We start from the raw sequence: 17,280 nt of genomic DNA, 5'->3' as shown, positions 1-17,280 counted from the left end.
GTTCCAGCGGCGGTGGGGAAGCAGGGCAGTGTGCAGGGACGCTGAGGGCTTCCTTCCCCGTGTGAGGAGACAGAAATGAGTCGTACTGATTTTGACAGTAAGCACTTAGAAAGATTATGGAAAAGTGGAAAAAAAGCTTCTCTGACCAGCTCTCAAACTTTAACAGTAAATAGAACTTATGAGCCTTAAAGCAGCTTGTAGCCATGCTTAAGGTGTGTAGTCGTTTCAGAAAATCAAGAAAAAAACCCAGTTAAAAATGCAAAGATTGACTGTAAGCTGTAAAAGATTTTAGAAAATTGGGGCTTCCCTGGTGGTGCAGTGGTTAAGAATCCGCCTGCCAAGGGTAGGGGACATGAGTTCGAGCCCTGGTCCGGGAAGATCCCACATGCTGCAGAGCAACTAAGCCTGTGCACCACAACTACTGAGCCTGTGCTCTAGAGCCCGCAAGCCACAACTACTGGGCCCATGTGCCACAACTACTGAAGCCCACGCACCTAGAGCCCGTGCTCTGCAACAAGAGAAGCCACCGTAATGAGAAGCCTGCATGCCACAAGAGAAAGCCTGTGGACAGCAACAAAAACCCAACACAGCCAAAAATAAATAAATTAAAAAAAACAGATTTTAGAAAACTGAATATATTTAAGCTGACAGTGCTGCTAATTTATTATAAATATTTTGAAAGTTTAAAAAATGTATTTAGGGAGTTCCCTGGCAGTCCACTGGTTAGGACTCTGCGCTTTCACTGCCGTGGGCCTGGATTTGATCCCTGGTTGGGGAACTAAGATCCCACAAGCCATGCGGCATGGCCAACAACAAAAAAATGTTTTTAAAGATGAAAATATAAGTTCAGTGACGACCTAGTGGAATTGCCAGTGGCAGGTGACTCCTGGTGAGTCTGACCGTAGAGAGGCTTCTCTCCCGAGGACCGGGTGCCTCGGCAGCACTCATGACCCCCCAGCACTGTCTGGCCCTCCCCTGCCTCTGACCCCGTGGTCATGACCTCATGCGCCCTCTCTGCAGGGACTGTGTAAGTCGGTCCTCTTGGATGTCAGGGTGGCAGCTGACAGGGGGCCTGAAAACACGCCTGTGTCCTGGCCCCTCGGTCCAATTAAATGAGACTCTGAAGGGGTCGGGCCTGGACGCCGGCGTTTTTACCCGTGTCCTGGGGATGCTCCCGGCCGCCAGGCTGGGGGACTGCGGCCAGAGCCCTGAGTCGTGTGTGAGCATTCGCCTCCACAGTCGGCCGTATTTTCCTCAGAGCGCACAGCGCTCTGAACATCTGAGGCTGCAGCTCTGAATAAACCTGTGGAAAACTGAACCTGTGGTAAATGGAGTAACGCCCCGTTTCTGAATCTGGACCTGGGGCTTCTTTTCTCAGGTTGGTTCAGAGACGAGCTCGGCCTTCCGTGTGGCCTTGAGACAGTCTGCTTTTTCCTCTTCTGTTTGAGAGTGACTTTGCATTTTGCCAAGTGTGGTACCTTAAATACAGCGTTCACAAGTTTCCCTAATCATGTGTAGTGACTGCTTTTTCCTTATTAATATTTCAAGTTTTACGTATAAATCTGTGTGAGCTTTCCAAACAAGACTTCTTTAAAAAAGAACCTTATTTTATAAAATAAACACAACTTGAGGCTCTGAGATGATTGATCACCAACACTTAACTCTTTCGTCTCCTGTAGAACTAACTTACGATTAAAAGAAGACTTGAAGACGGAGAAGAAGTCTGGATTTTGGGACAATTTGGTTTTGAAACAGAGTACACAGTCTAAGAAACCAGATGAGATCGAAGGTTGGGAGCCACCAAAACTTATTCTTGAAGACGTGGCAGCCAACTCGGGTGACCCCATGAGTGACCGTCTGTCCGGGCCGGGCTGGGAAGAGGACGCCAGGGGCTCCACCAAGTACACCAGCCTGGCCGGTGCCGGGAACAGCTCGCGCTGGAGCCTCAGGTCAGCGGGGAAGCTGGTCAGCATCCGTCGGCAGAGCAGAGGCCACCTGACGGACGACTGGGAGGAGCTGGAGTGACGGCCCCACTCCTGCGAGGTCACAAACCAAGGTCTGCCTGATTTTGCACCTTTGTATCTCATTTCATTCAGATTCCTAGAGTTTGCTGTATCACAGTGTGTTTTTAGTAGAGTATCAAGTTTGGTCTTTCCCTGATGAAAACTGCAGAGAATCTGCCCTGTGCTGTTTTATTTGGACTCTCCTCTTCAAATGCTTACTTAGGAAATTCCTCAGTGGACACGAACAGGGACCGCACATCAACTGCCTTATGTGGAAACGTCCTCCTGTCGTCCACGTGTTGCTGAGACTGGAGACGTGAGGTTTGCTGCTGTCCGGGAGGAGCGCAGTGGTAATTTGCATTTTGCCACAAAACCATCTTCCTGTGTCCTCGGTTGCAGTTCTTTGTTCCGTGTCTTGATCCCTTTCTCTGCATGTAGCACATACGTGTAGTCTATGACACAAGAATGTAGCAGCTGCGCAGTTCTCTTCTGTTGCCAGAAACCTGCAATCCAGGTGTAAAATGAATCTTCCAAAGGTCATGTTACATTGTGTTAACTCTTCTTTTGTACTAAATTTTAAAATATGCAAGCAGAATAAACCCTGGAGAAGCAAAGGCTGTATCTGATCAGCGTGAATGCACTGTCTGCAAACGCGTCTTCATCTCCAGCCTCCTGTACGCGCATTAGATGATGACGGTGGTTCTTACCTTGAGGTTTTATTTTTATTTCTCCTGAACTTTTAAATATTGATCTTATTTTCTTCTAAAACTTTGTTCTCTGTTTTTGATTGCAGATCAAAGAATGCTATATATAAAGCATGGATCAGTTTTAGTAACTTGACAGTTAATTTTGTTTGGAAAATAATAACTCGCTTGTTAAGAGTTAAAACTGTATGTAAAACGATGAAAGTGCCTCTCTTCTCTAACACCCAGGGTTTTGTTTTTCCAAATGAGAGACTGGCTGGTTTGGGCACGTCACTGAGGCATCTCGTGTGTCTCCAGACTTGCTCTCTGCCTCCCTGATAGACTGGCCCCGTGGTCAGGTACCCGTGCACGTGTGTCCTCAGCAGGACAGCTCCGATCCACAGGAGTATGTGTCTATCTCAGGTCACGGTGGCTTCACAGAGAAGGTATTGGGGTTTTTTGGTTAAAAACAAAAACCTCCAGTTACACTGTGCATTCCTCTCTTTAAAAGCCACTGTCCTCAGTGTTCAGTTCTGTGCTGTTCGACGTAAAGGGGTGCCATTTAGCATTTCTGTGGACTCCGGGGGGTGACAGTGTCTGCCTGTCATCTGTCATTTCTCAATCAGTCATCTGTCTACACTCTGTCATCTCCAGCCATCTATGTACAATGTATACCTGTCCTCTAACCATCTCTCTCGCTCTGTCTACGTAGCGTCCATCAGTCATCTATGTCCATCTTTTTCTAAGAGACAAGAAGTTTACTTCACTGAGCCTTGAAAGGGGGACATGTAAGTGGTGGTAAAATCCAGTTTGCGTTAGAACCTTGAAATGTTCATACTGGAACTGAAAACCGTGTTTCCTGGGGGAAACGGTTCAGTCCATAGACTGTAGTCCTTCTCCCTAAAGAGACGCTTGCTGTGGCTGCAGACGAGCTCCAGGCCGTCATTTACGCGAGGATTTTAAAGCAGGAGCCGCGGGCTTGTCTTGGGCTAATCCTGTGTTGAGGTGCAGGGAGGCAGACCTCGTGTCCGAGGCTCTAGGCAGGGAGCTCAGCGCGGTGGTGGGGACAGTGTCCTCACTGTGGGGAGCCTGTGCCCGTGTGCTGCGACGCTCAGTGCCCGTGACACACCTGCCGTGGTGCACAGCTGGCAGAACAACTCTTCATACCATTGTTCCTCAAAACCAGACCGGGGTTGGAATATGCACATAAATCACACTTATCTACAAAGATAAACGTAAAAATGAATTTTTCTTCTGTTGTATCTGATTAAACAAAAATATTTGTGGGTTTTAATATAAATATTTATTGGTATGCTTTGGGGGAAAGATATTTTTTCTTGATAGAATTTACCGAAGCATCTTTGTTTTGTTCACTGGCTGATGAGAAAAGAGGTTTGTTTGAATTCTGTAAAAACATAGCTTCTCTGTGTGAAGAGTGAAGTGTCTGCTCTTTCGACTGTCGTTTTTAACAGAAAAGTGATTGGCTTCAAAGAAGGTTGAATGCTTAATGCTGAGGTTTTTTAAAATAAAACATGCTTTCTATACTCTGACTGTTAGTTTGCACGGTTACTGGAATCTGCTTCCGGTGACTCAGTCACTCAGAGCTGATGGTACCCGTCTCGACACCTTCAACCTCATTTAAGATGCCAACGAAATGTGTAGACTCATAAATAAACGACCAGCTTCAGCCTCAGCTGTCAGGATTATCGTTTGTGTATCTGAATGGACGCTGTTTGGGAACAGCAGGCGCTGCGCCTGCCCTGCCCTGGGCCCCGCTTCCGATTTTACTGCAGTGACTCCACGAGTTAGAGCCTGAAGCAAGCCCCTCCTCAGCACCCAGCTGACAGGAGGACGTTCTTTACTTAATCATCTTCATCTTGTAAAAAGGTTTCCATCTGTTTTTCTCAAACAGTGGCCTCTTCTGGAGAGAAACCCTGACCTCCCTTAGGGACTGGATGACCACGATGCCATCTCAAGCCAGGTGACACGTCCGAGTCCCACCACCTTCCTTTCCCGTGGTGTGCGTGTTTCTGCCTTTCCCTCGCTGGTCTCCTGGCCTGTCCCTGCCCTCGTCCCCTCTTCCTCCCCTCCCCCCCACCTCACCCACTCCTGCTCCCGTCCTGCTCTACACCTGCTCTGGGGGCGTGTGGTTCCGCTGGTGGTTTCAGACCCTGAACCTCAGGTGCTCACTCACAGACATACGTCACCAGATATTTTCTGACTGTTGTCACAGGCCGGGGACTTTCTCTTCTTTCTCCCCATTTACTTCTAGCCATTTATATACTTTCTAGTTTTTATGGTTCTCAGTTGATATTTGAACAAAAGAAGGGCAGAACACTATTTAATAAGCTTTAAAGAAATGAATTGGCTAAAAACTTAACTTTGTGATAAAATAGTCCAAAGGGGGGTACAGACGGTGCTGAATGACTAACCAAGGGACCTGCTGCTGCCACTGCTTTCTTTTGGCAGAAGAGCGGTTCTGGGTGATGGATGCGGGGCAGGAACGCCCTCCGAGGGGGTTTCCCAGCGCCTGTGCCCTGAGGACAGGCACCGTCACTTCCTAGTAGTTGCCGCTTCACCACAAGGGTCTGATGGGGCTGTGACCCACACGTGATGCTGTCGTGGTGAGTGCGTGTCCTCACGGCTGTGTTCTGTAGTTTGTAATCGTGGATACAGGACCTAGCCTGGTCCAGAACTGTCTGCAGGGCACCTCCTGGGTCGCAGGGTCCCTTGGGGCTCCTGGGGCAGGGGGGTGGGGTAGGGTGGTGGATGGCCACATCCTGTCCCAGCCTGGTCCACTCGGTGCTGGCCAGCTGTTAACGTTCAGCCAGCTGAATGCACCTGTTTTCAGAAAAAGCGCTACTTTGTAACCTAAATGGCTTTCGATTCATGTTGTGCAGAGTCACATTGCAATGAAAAATTACTAATCTTCACTAATAGCAGAACAAAGTGATGAACTATTGATAGATTTTGCCCACTGTTGAAAAATGTAAAATTTCTACTGAAAGAAGCAGTCTCAGGATTTGGAAAATATTTGAGCTGTGTCCTTTAGTAACAGGGTGATGAACGCAAAGGTGACCCCCAGGGTGTGAGGTGTCACATGGGTCTAGAAGGAAAGCCCCGCATAGCTGGGTAGCACCCCGGATTTGGTGCCCCTGATGAGGTCATCGTGTTACCCTGGAAACAGTGGCCCAGCACCCGACTTTCCTCAAACTCACGGGGAGAATGACGTGGCAGACGAGACCTTTTAACGGTTGCATTCGGATGAGGGATTGCAGGTGACTTTCACCTCTATGTTTTTCACGCCTTCTGGGGTATTTTGAAAAATCAGTTAGACAAGCGTACAGACCGTATTAACAAGCAAACCAGCTCCGCTCTGGGTTTTTCTAACCATGTCGTCTCCCCGCTGTGTTCGCACAAGGACAGGTCAGGGTGCTGCGGCTGGGCCTGAGGTCGTGGGAAGGTGAGGTGTGGCCGGGCCAGCCCTGCAGGGGGCCCTGACCCGCTCGGTAGTGAAGCCATGGGGGTAATAAACCGAAAATTGGCTTCTTCCCTGTGAGGAAGAGGCCGTCTTTTCTGACCGAGTGTCTGTGTTCCAGTTCCCAAGTGGCGACTCTAGCCTTCATGCAGAAATTCTGAATTTAGAAATGGTGGCTTTAAACAGAACAGCAAGGGAGAGATGACACGTGGCTGTGGCGTGTGCATCTGCCTCGTGGGGGGAGGGCGGTGAGGAGACCTCAGACTCTGGCGTCGGGCGAGGGTCTCAGGTGCCATCCACTCCACTCTCTGGTGCCGCCCGGCCTCCTGCGGGGCACCTGGTCCATCGGGGCTCCCGGAGGCGGTGCCGCTGCGCCCGTTTCCCAGATGATCAGAGTGAGGCTCCGAGGGTGTTTGTGCCCAGGCACTCATTGGACCAGGAGCTGAGATCCAGGTGGGGAAGCCGGAGGCACCTGCTGTTCTGAGGGGTCTGACGTGTCCCCAGGACTGGTTGGGGGTGCAGGGCCTGGCTTCAGACTCACAGGGACGGGGTCTAAATGCTGGCTTAGACCTCGGGAGGCCACACAGTTTGTCCCTCGTCGCAGAAGGCGTGGCTGGACAGGGTGTGGCTGGCATGGAATGCGGTGGTGAGAGCCAGGCGAGGCTGTGGGGCGTCTGGGCAGGTGTCCCCACCTGGCGGTCCCTCCTGGACGGGTGGAGCCCCCTGCCCGTATGCACCGGGCAAACGTTTTCATGAAGCGGACGGAGCATGGGATTCAGTGGGGTGAGGAGGCCGTGTAGCTGGTGGACGGGAAGCTGAGAGGCTGGCAGAGTTTGGGAGACGTTCCTGGGGCAGCAGGGGTGCCAGGGCCTCGGAGCGGGAGGTTACTCCAGATCTGCAGGCTCTGCGAGGCTGGTTCAAGGAAAGGGGCTCCTCCTGGACTAAGCTTTTCGCACCTGTCAGCCACCCAGGGTCCCGATGGTGAGGAAGCCAGCGCCCAGCTTCCGTGCATTCACAGCTCATCCAGGAGAACCATCCCCAGTGAAACAGTCATTCTCCTTTTAACAACAGGAAAGGCCACGCTCGGCTGTGAACAAGAGTCCCCACACCTCGGTCACTCTGTGGGTCCTGAGGAATTGGGGGCCCCCGGGTCTCAGTGTGTGTGGGAGTGTTAAGAGTTGTGCTTTTTCTGTACAGCGTGTGCCACTCCTGAGCCTGGTAGCAGCAGGCATGTGCAAGGGAGGCCAGATTACACCTAAACCTCTAAGTGGTGGTTATTTTTCATAATTAACCCGTCACATTTCAATTTGGAAGTGACAGGCATTTCAGTTTTTAAAAACTGTATTATGGAAAATATCTATGCAAAGGTAAGAACAGTGCAGTGGGCAACTCAGCCACTGAGATTCCACAGTTGCTGAACGTGTCATATTTGCTTCACGTGTGTGTTTTACCTGATAAACGATTTCAAGGCTGAGATATATATTCACCACTTAAAAGTAAATTACAGACATCGTGACGTTTCGCTCCTGAATGCGTACAGCATGCATTTCTAAAAACGAAGCTATTCCCCCAGCATAACTAACTACTACGTCAATGGCACACCTCACAAAATTAACCATTCCCTAACATCATCTGATACCCATAGATACAGTCAGGTTTTCCCGATTGTCTGGAAAATGTCTTTTTAGCTGCTTTTGATTTCGTCCTCAAGACCACGGCATGGTGTGTGCATTGTGCCTGGCCTGCTGCAGGGGCTCAGCCGATACTCAGGTAGGTGTGAAATGTGGGCATGGGGATGACAGGTTCCCTCCCGCCTCGCCTGCCTGCAATTGCCTCTCTCCGCCTGCAGGAATGTGTGTCTGGGGACTTGCTTCTGTACAAATCCACCACTTTGTGCTGGGTTCTGATACTCAAGAGTCCTTTCTCTGGGTATCGGCCAAGTTTCTGATTCTGTCCCAGGCCTCTGTCGTCTGTCTTCTGGTCGCCAGTCTCCCTCCAGGGTCTTTGGCCTCAGTGAAGTGGTGGATAAGTTTATATAATTAGAAGTTAATGTCTCAGCATGACTTTTCAGAATTGCAGAATTTAGTGATAAAGGCAGGGTAGAATTTTAGCTTTCAAGAGAGTTGAATAAATCTGGAAGGGGGTGGTGATGGGAAAAATATCATTTGCTTTGAGTTTTCTTTCTGAGAAGTATTTTTTTCTTTAGAGGCTAGGGTTTCAAAATTCTCTTCTCCCTAGAAACTTAGAACTGGCTCAGTAAGCTAGCAGGAGGATGCCAAGAATTTTTGTTCTGTAAGAAATCTCCAAAGCTCAACATGCAGAAGCACCTGGAAGACCAGTTTCCCTTGGGAACCAGTGAGCAGGACCCAGATGAGGGCATTGCTCTCCCCCAGGAGATACGCAGCTCTATTCTAGTACTTCGCTGTTTCTCTCACTTTATAATTTTGGGTGCTTACAGATCTTCAAAAGGCAATGTGAGATAAAATACTGGAAAGATATCAAAATGTAAGTAATTACCTTGAAGTAGAATTATGGGTAGCATTTTCTTTTTTTTTTTTGTATATTGGCTTTTTAACAAAACTTTTTACAGTGAATATACATTACTTTTGTGATAAAAAAACAGGGCGACAAATGTTGTTGAAAAAGTAACACCTCAGTTTTTAAATGGAAAATAGCAAACATATCCAAAAGAAGAAACAAAATTATATAAATCATGGGCTGGCACACTACAGCCTGGTGGACAACTGTGGCCGTCCCCCTGTACTTACTTATATGGCATACAAGTTAAGAATGTTTACATTTTCAAATGGTAGAACAACTTAAAAGAATAATATACTGTGACACATGAAATCCCACAGAGTTTAATTGGAACACTCGCTATCAATGTCCCCCACGCAGTTGAAGTCTGAGTTACGTATAGATTGTCTATGGCTGCAAGAGAGAATGTGGGCCCTGAAAAGCCAAAAATATTTAACACCTGCCTCCTCACAGAAAATCTGCTGAACCCTGGTGAAAACTCCTTCACGTACACATCCTTCCCCTCTACAGTTTTCAGCTCCTGGCCAGTCTTGTTTTATCTTTAGTCACCCCCTAGCCTCAACCAAGAGAATTAACTATGTTAAAGTAAATCCCATAATCCTGTAATTTCATCATCTTCATGTTGTTTAAATTAAAAAGTTGAGAATTTACCAAGAAGATGTAATAATCATAAACATACATGAACAAACATTAGAGCTTCTAAACATATGAAGCAAACACTGAGGAAAGAAGAGCCAGCGCTATATTATAGTAGGAGACCCCAATACCCCACTTCAAGAAGAGACAATATCCACCATTAGATCAATCAATTTAATACACGTTATTACACACAGAACAAAGGAAAAACATGATCATTTCAATTGATGCAGAAAAAGCAGTTGACAAAATTCAACACCCTTTCACGATGGAAATACTCAACTAATTCTGAATAGAAGGCAACTGCCCCAACATTATACAGCCATATAAAAAGTCCCAGCTGACACCCTCTCAATGCTGAAAGACTGAAAGCTTTTCCTCTAAGATCAGGAACAAGACAAAATGCCCACTCTCACTACTTCTGTTCCACACAGATTGGAAGTCTGCACCAGACAGAGCCATCTGGGCAAGAAAAAGAAATAAAGCATCCAAATTGGAAAGGAAGTATTAAAATTTTCTGTTTGCAGGTGGCATGATCTTACATGTAGAAAATCCTAAAGACAACAAAAAAATCAACATACAAACATCAGTTGCATTTCTATACAATAACAATGAAAAATCCAAAGAGGAAATTAAGAAAATTTCATTTTTTAATGGCAACAAAAAGAATAAAACACTTAGGAATGAACTGAGTGAAAAAGGCTGAAAGAAAAAGACACAAATAAATGGAACCCATCCCATGTTCATGGATTGGAAAACTTCCACCCAAAGCAATCTATAGAGTCAATACAATCCCCACCCAAGTCATAATGGCATATTTGGTCAAATGATTTTCAACAAGGGTGCCAAAACCATTCAGTAGGGAAAGGACAGTCAACACACGTTGCTGGGAAAACCACATATCCACATGCAAACGAATGAAGTTGGATCCTTACCTTATTATGCTATGTGCAAAAATTAAAACTATAAAACTCTTAGAAGAAAACATAGGGAGAAAGCTTCATGACATTGGATTTGGCAATGAAATCCTGGATATGACAAAATGTGCAGGCACCAAAAAAAAGAATAGCGAAATCGGACATCAAAATTTAAAACCTCTGTGCGTCCAAGGACACAGTCAACAGAGTGAAAAGGCAACCTAGGGAATCGGAGAGAACATTTTCAAGTTGTCTAGCTGATAAGGACTTAGTGTCCAGAGTTGTAGTAGTTCTTTCTATATTCAACAACAAAGCCACATAGAACTCAATTAAAAAGAGGGCAAAGGACCTGAATAGACATTTCCCCAAGAAAGACGTATAAACAGCCAACAAGCACAGGAGAAGATGCTCAACATCACTTCTCATCAGGGAAATGAAAATCAAAGCCATAATGAGATATCACCTCCCAACCATGTGGACAACTACTATAAAAAACAAACAAAACAAGCCCAACCTCACAAGATAACAAGTGTTGGTGAGGATGCAGAGAAACTGGAGCCCCTGGGCACTGTTAGAGGCTGCACCATTGTACACTCCCACCGTGGAAAATAGTATGGTGGTTCCTCAAAATATTAACTATATAATTAGCACATGATCCAGCAATTCCACTTCTGGGTATACATTCAAAAGGAAACGAAACCTTTATCTAGAAGAGAGATTTGTACACCATGTTCACAGCAGCCCAAAGGTGGAAGCAACCCAAGTGCCCATCAACAGACAGAGAAACAGAATGTGGTCCAACCACACAATGGAACACTACTCAGCTCACAAGTGAAGGAAATCCTGAGCGATGCTACAACACGGATGAAAAGACAACCACTTTATGATTCCAGTTACATGGTGTGTCTACAGCAGTCAGACCCATAGAGACAAAGTGGATGGTGGGGGCCAGAGGCTGGTGGGTGGGGAAGGGGAATTAGTGTTTAATGGGGACAGTTTCTGTTTGCAGAGATAAAAAGTGTTCTGCAGACGGTGGTGGTGGTGTTTGCACAACAATGTGAATGCACCTAGGGCCACGGGCCTGTACACTGAAACACGGTTAAGATGGCAAATTTTATGTGTATTTCACTGCAAGTAAAATTTTTTAATGACATTTGAATTTTCTATGTAGATTAAATAGTAAAAAGCTACTTGCATTCGTCTGTGCAAATTTCTCAAATGACTGTCAAAGAAAAGTGAAAATTTTATCCAAATAATAGAAACAACATAGTTGAGGTGTCTCTCCTGTCTGACACAGAAGAACAAACACGGTGTGTGGAGAATCTCGCCATCCTGAGCGAGAGACACGTGAAAAGCCCTCTCGCATCCTCAGGTGGCTGTGCTCTGAGCACCTCTGTTCTCCATGTGGGCCTGAGTCGGTGCTGAGGGCGGGGAGGGCAGCAGAACCCCCAGGAATACGCCTGAGAGATGCATGTGCCAATGACACCCAGAAGGTGCTGGCGAGGGGGCACTGCAGTCACACCTTTGCGGTGGGAAGGAGCAGGCCACACCAGCCATGGCAGGGGTCGGGAAGGTGCACGTGGCACGTCCCTGCTGGGATTCTGGGGGGCGCCCAGGGGACACTGTTCTCCAAAAGTGAGGGTCTGCTTCCTCTGCAAAAAGGGACAGAAAGCAGAGCTCATCTGGAGTGAGGTCAGAAGACGCGACCACACCCAGATAGGAGCAGGGGGGTGCGAGCTGAGAAGCAAGTGGATGTCAGGCCTTTCAGCCGAGCAGGTGTCGGCAGCAGGAAATCACTGGGTCCCTCAGGGTTTTCCCTCCCAGGTTTGCAGATCCTTGGGTATCTCACCGGGTGGGGGTGATGCTGCATTTGGTAGGGAATACAGGAAAGGGAGAGGAGTGAAGCATATGCATTTTCTCACACCGTTAATGAAAGAAAGAAATGTCATAAGCCAAGACAGCTTCTGCCTTTTCATCTATGGTTTTCAGCACACTTCCTTCTGTAACTATGGAGGAAAGCAGCAGATGAAGTTTACAGCCCGTTTATTGCTAGGTTAGGGCCCATGATGAAGAAAATGAGCTCTAACCAAGATACGTCTCAGCTATTCCGTTAAAGGCAAAGGATTTTCCAAAAGGGAGGATGTCACTAAACTGAAAACAGACGCTTCTCCTCAGTAACTTCAGTTTCCAAGGAATTATCCTAATGCTTAAAGGAGGACACACACCAATTCTTCACAAACCCTTCCCAGAAAATGGGAGGGAACGCTCCCAAGGCAAGCCCCTTCTAGGAGGCTGTTTTCACCCTGATACCAAAACCAGACAAAGACTCACCAGAAAAGCACAGCTAATCTCTCTTGTGAAAATGCTCAGTAAAACCAGCAAACTAAACCCACCAAATGTGTATGGAAACCACATGGGACGTGGGCCTGAAAATGCAAGGTTGGTTCAACACACAAAAGTCAACACACGACCACCGCTGTAGATGTAGAAAGAGCACTCGAAAAAATCTAACATCCTTTCATGATTAAAAAAAAAACCAAACACGTCAACAAAGCGAGGCTGGATGGGAGCACCTCACCCTGATCCAGGCGTCCACAGAGAGGCCCAGCATGCACCACACCCACAGGCGAAGGGCAGGGAGCCTCCCAGGAACATGCTAGGATGTGTGTGCACTGCCATCCACGTGCATGGGGGTCTGGCCGGAAAGCTGGGAAGGAGAGGAGAGAGGGAAGGAGGGAGGGAAGAAAGAAGGAAAGGTGAAAAGCCACCTCTATTTGCAGAGGACACGATGTATATCCACGTCCTAAGGAATCTACAAAAAATACCGCTAGGTTTAATTAGCGATTTCAGCAAAGTTACAGGATACAAAATCAGTATACAAACACCTTACATGAGCATTTTGTTTGATTCTGTATGTTTGTTAGAATCTGTACGATTCTAAAAGCAGCATTTACAGCAGAAATAACATCAAATCCTTCAATACTGTCCCTAAAGGAGACATGGTTCTCCATGGACAGCCCTGAGCAAACGCACAACAGATGCCATGAAACTCCCAGACTAGCACCTGGACCTGCTGCAGAACCTAATGTGGCTCCTCCTGGCCCATGAGTCACAACCCGGGTGAGAAAATGTACCTCAAGGCAAAGGAAGACGCCACAGACTTCCAGATGCCACTTCCTGAGGGTGGCAGTTCCCGCAGGGGCGGCTTTGGGCCCACTCCTGGCCGTGCTGAGAGGGTAGAGGGCGTGCAGATGACACATCGTGGGGAGCGACACCGTGCAGCCCGAGTCTGGTGAGCCCTCTGATGGAGCCACACTCAGAAATGACACATGAACCTGCAGCTCAGGACGATCCCTCCCTTCCTGTTCACCTCATCTGATCTTCCGTAAATGAGTGATCAGGACCCAGGAACTGTGTGCCTGGAACTCTCTGCCTGCCCCCAAATGTATCCTGCTCACGCCCCCTCCCAGTGCTGCGGGCTCAGGCACACCTGCTATAGGTTTTGCCAATGCCTGTGTGCGGTTTTGGGTTCAAGCACATCTGCTGCCTCTGGAAACGGGCTAATTAATAGGGGGAACAGCTGGACTCTTCTCCCAAGACTTTTAATGTTATCTGGGGAAAAAACTCACTTCAAGAGGTTAACGTCCTCCTAAGAAGAAACTTATACAAAAAAGACTAACACCCCAAAAGTAAAACAGGCAAAGAACACAATTAGGTAATTTGCCAAAGCAAAACAAAATACAGGGCTTCCCTAGTGGCGCAGTGGTTAAGAATCCGCCTGCCAACGCAGGGGGCACGGGTTCGAGCTCTGGTCTGGGAAGATCCCACATTCCGCAGAGCAGCTAAGCCCATGAGCCACAACTACAGAGCCTGCGTGCTGCAAACACTGAAGCCTGCGTGCCTAGAGCCCGTGCTCTGCAACGAGAAGCCACCACAATGAGAAGCACGTGCACCACAACGAAGAGTAGCCCCCGCTCGCCTCAACTAGAGAAAGCCCGCGCACAGCAACGAAGACCCAGCTCAGACAAAAATAAATAAATTTATATGTTAAAAAAATACAGAAACTCGCCAATAAGCTTTCAGAAGACATGTCCTACCTCACAGCCTCTTCACATCCATCTTCGGGGGAGAAAGATGCCGCCTTCCATCCTCGCCAGTGCTCCGGAAACATCCTTACAAACAACTGACTCGTTTCCCTGGTTCTGCTTCTCGTTTATGGTAAGGAGATCATGAGATGCACACAGGTGCACACGTGGTGATGCTGATCACAAAGTGATCTGTTCCAGCTGTGTGGTACCAGGTCGCCAGTAAAAACCATATTTTCACAAACACTTTTGAAAAAAAGGCTGGTTATAAAATGAAAACAGTATATATGATGTTTACGGTTTTATGAAAAGCTTTCACCCAATACACACAGAGGGAAACTATCATTTGACAATTAAGCATAGTCTTGGCTGTGTCAGTTCAGCACAGAATGTAGTGAAAATACACTCTTTATTTACAAATATGCAAAACAGCAAATTTCCATGTGCTAAGAAGGAAGTAGAAATGACTTTGCTTGGGTCCTTGACCCTGTTCAGTCTCCCCTACACCTGCCGGGGCCATTCCTGCATTCCTTCTGGCAAGCACAGCTATCTCTGGGTGGCAGGGTTATATGCAAGTTTTATTCTTTTATAAACCTTTATTTTCAAAAATTTCTAAAACGTACATGCAATACTTTGAAAATAAAACAATCTTTGAAAGGTTTCAATAAATGATATCAAAATCATTGATACTACTTCCTTCAGTAAGATGCAAAACTGATGAAGTTAAAATCGGCAGATAAACATGATTTAATACTTTGCCTGCAAAAGGGGATTCAGAGCAGTACAGTGCAGGTCACACTGGGCTGGCCCCCAGGTCAGGGCCCCTGCCTGCCAGCATCGGGCCATGAGCCCAGGATCACAGCCCCAGACTCACGCCTTTGTGGGTCTCGGATGTCTGCACAATTCACAACCCAACGCTGAGCACCCAGAAGACATGCACATACTTCCCTGGGTTCCTTCTGTATCCAAGAGGATTCATATGGACACGACCAATACAGTTAAAATACATCTCAAGAAAAATAAATATTCTGCACAATGTCCTTACAAGGATCAATGATCTATCCCCGCCCCCGATCACTACAAAATCAGGAAACTATCATTTGACAATTAAGAAGCATATGCTTGGCTGTTAGTGTCAGTTCAGCACAGGATGCGGTGCTGAAAATACAGACTCTTTCTGAACCACATTCACAAACATGCAAAGTTGCACATTTTAATGCGCTTAGAAGAAAAGCATTTTTTAAAGAAGGAAGTAGAAATGATTTTCCTTGGGCTCCCTGGCCCCACTTCACGGGTGGAAACAACAGATGCTCCCGCCCGCAGGTGCCAGGGCACTTTTCCACGTCCCTCCACGCCCTCCAGCCTGGGCACCAGGTCACGGCTCGGTCACGGAGGACGCGTCCTACCACGCTGCCCAGGCCACGGCGCGGTGGGGCCCTTAGAACTTGAAGAGGTCGATGAAGTGCTGCGGGGACACGGGCGTGAAGCAGCTGTCAGGGTCAGCAGCCGTGCAGGGGTGGCCCGAGTCCTGCGGGAGGAGTGGGTCGTTACCACACGGGGCGTGTTTCTGGAGGGAACGCAGCTCAGAAGTTGCCAGCTGCTTGTTTAAACGCGCCCCGGACCCCACCACAAAGGTGCGTGGACAGCAAGCAATGAGAACTACGAAAATGAAGGCAGCCACATGGCTCCCCGGGGTAGAGACTTCCCGAAGGAATTCCTGCTCCAGTGGATGGGGAGACGGGCTCTCCTGAGTTAGGGCCCCAGAGGGAGCCCTGGGCTCTGCGCCCCCGTCCTGGCTGCGCTCCTCCCCTCCCGCCGTGGGTCAGGGTCCACCCCGGGACCTGCTCTCGGCACCGCCCACCCCACTCACCAGAGGGCCCAGCACTGCGTCCCGCAGCAGAAACGGGGCTCAGGTCAGGAGACAGAGCAGCCTCAGGACTGGGGGCCAGTAAGGCTGGGGACCCGGTGGCCAAGTCTACACCCTCCCTCTGGTCTACAGGGCAGCTCATGGGACCCCTGGTCGTGGCGAAGCAAGCAGGCCAGTCGCACATCAGCAGAGGGTGCGGCCTGAGGGGCACCAGCCTCCTGGGGACGCGCGCAGACGCGGGCAGAGCAGGAGGTACCTCGAGTAATAAAGCAAGGCGGCAGTCCTTGGAGACGGCGGAGAAAGGGTCAGGAAGGAGTGCAGAGAAGGGAGGAAAAAAGGGAAAACAGGGTTATTAGGAAGAGCCAGACTGTACTTAGCATTTAGGCTGGATGTGTATTATTTACGCAAATGGCTAAAATCATCAGGCAGCTGAATCAGGCACCGTCCAGCACCTGAAGGGCCACCTGGGACACTGCCACAGTTTCCACTTCCTCGAGTCTCGGACTGACAACTGATGAGGCTGCAGAGCTAAATAACCGTCGGAACTGTTCACTGAAAGTGCACAGAGCGACACTGGCACATACGGTTTACACTGCAAATATTTATGGCAGGTTTCTCGGAAGCTCCCTCATTCCCTCTTTGCTGTCTGAGAGTCAACTCCGTGGAATTCAGAGCACGAACCAGACTCCACGCAAGCCCAGGCACCCCAGAGCCCGGATCCCGCGTGGACCCCTGCGCATCCACGGTTTTCAGCTCAAGGTCAGCACCAACCTGCCGCTCTCGCCTCTTGCCGGCCCGGCCACCTGGCCCGCTTCCCCACCCTCGCTGGAGATGGGGGCTGGCCATCAGCGCGGGCTGGGGTCAGCAGCCTCCCTGCTCTGGCCACAGACGCACGGTGTGGACCTGGCAGTGGACACACCGAGACAAAAAAGGACACGGGGTCCTGATTCCCAGCCTTTAACTGGACTCATTCTGTCTGGCTTCCAACTCACCCAACCCCCAGTGTTGACCGAAGTTCAATGAAGTCGAGAAACTCAGCTGGAGGACGGTCAGGCGGAAGGAACACAGTGGTC

The 17,280-nt window shown here is 48.5% G+C and overlaps 2 protein-coding genes across 10 annotated transcripts in view; one reads left to right on the top strand and one right to left on the bottom strand.

The window, feature by feature from the left end:
* The window catches only part of TDRP (testis development related protein), a 53,300-nt gene extending 48,593 nt beyond the window's left edge, over positions 1-4,707 (top strand). The window contains exons 3-4 of one of the 2 annotated variants that reach the window (XM_060001544.1): positions 1,680-2,056; positions 2,227-4,707. In XM_060001544.1, coding sequence (XP_059857527.1) covers positions 1,680-2,025 — 346 coding nt within the window. In that variant the 3' untranslated portion in view covers positions 2,026-2,056; positions 2,227-4,707. Of the gene's footprint in view, positions 1-1,679 lie in introns of both variants that reach the window. The other variant, XM_060001543.1, reaches the window with a different exon arrangement.
* FBXO25 (F-box protein 25) overlaps positions 1-17,280 on the bottom strand; it is a 98,396-nt gene that overhangs the window by 33,650 nt on the left and 47,466 nt on the right. For 2 of the 8 annotated variants that reach the window (XM_060001540.1, XM_060001541.1), the window contains exons 10-11: positions 14,353-15,868; positions 9,499-9,892 (exon numbers count right to left, since the gene is read on the bottom strand). The exons of 2 other annotated variants lie outside the window; for them this stretch is intronic. In XM_060001540.1, the coding sequence (XP_059857523.1) occupies positions 15,779-15,868 (90 nt within the window). In that variant the 3' untranslated portion in view covers positions 9,499-9,892; positions 14,353-15,778. 4 more of the 8 variants (XM_060001536.1, XM_060001537.1, XM_060001542.1 and 1 more) reach the window with 4 other exon arrangements.

This window comes from Delphinus delphis, chromosome 21 (assembly GCF_949987515.2).
Source record: "Delphinus delphis chromosome 21, mDelDel1.2, whole genome shotgun sequence".
In the NCBI taxonomy this organism is placed as follows: Eukaryota; Metazoa; Chordata; class Mammalia; order Artiodactyla; family Delphinidae; genus Delphinus; species Delphinus delphis.
The sequence above is the reverse complement of the archived record's forward strand: the minus strand, read 5'-3'. Positions and strand labels throughout refer to the sequence as shown.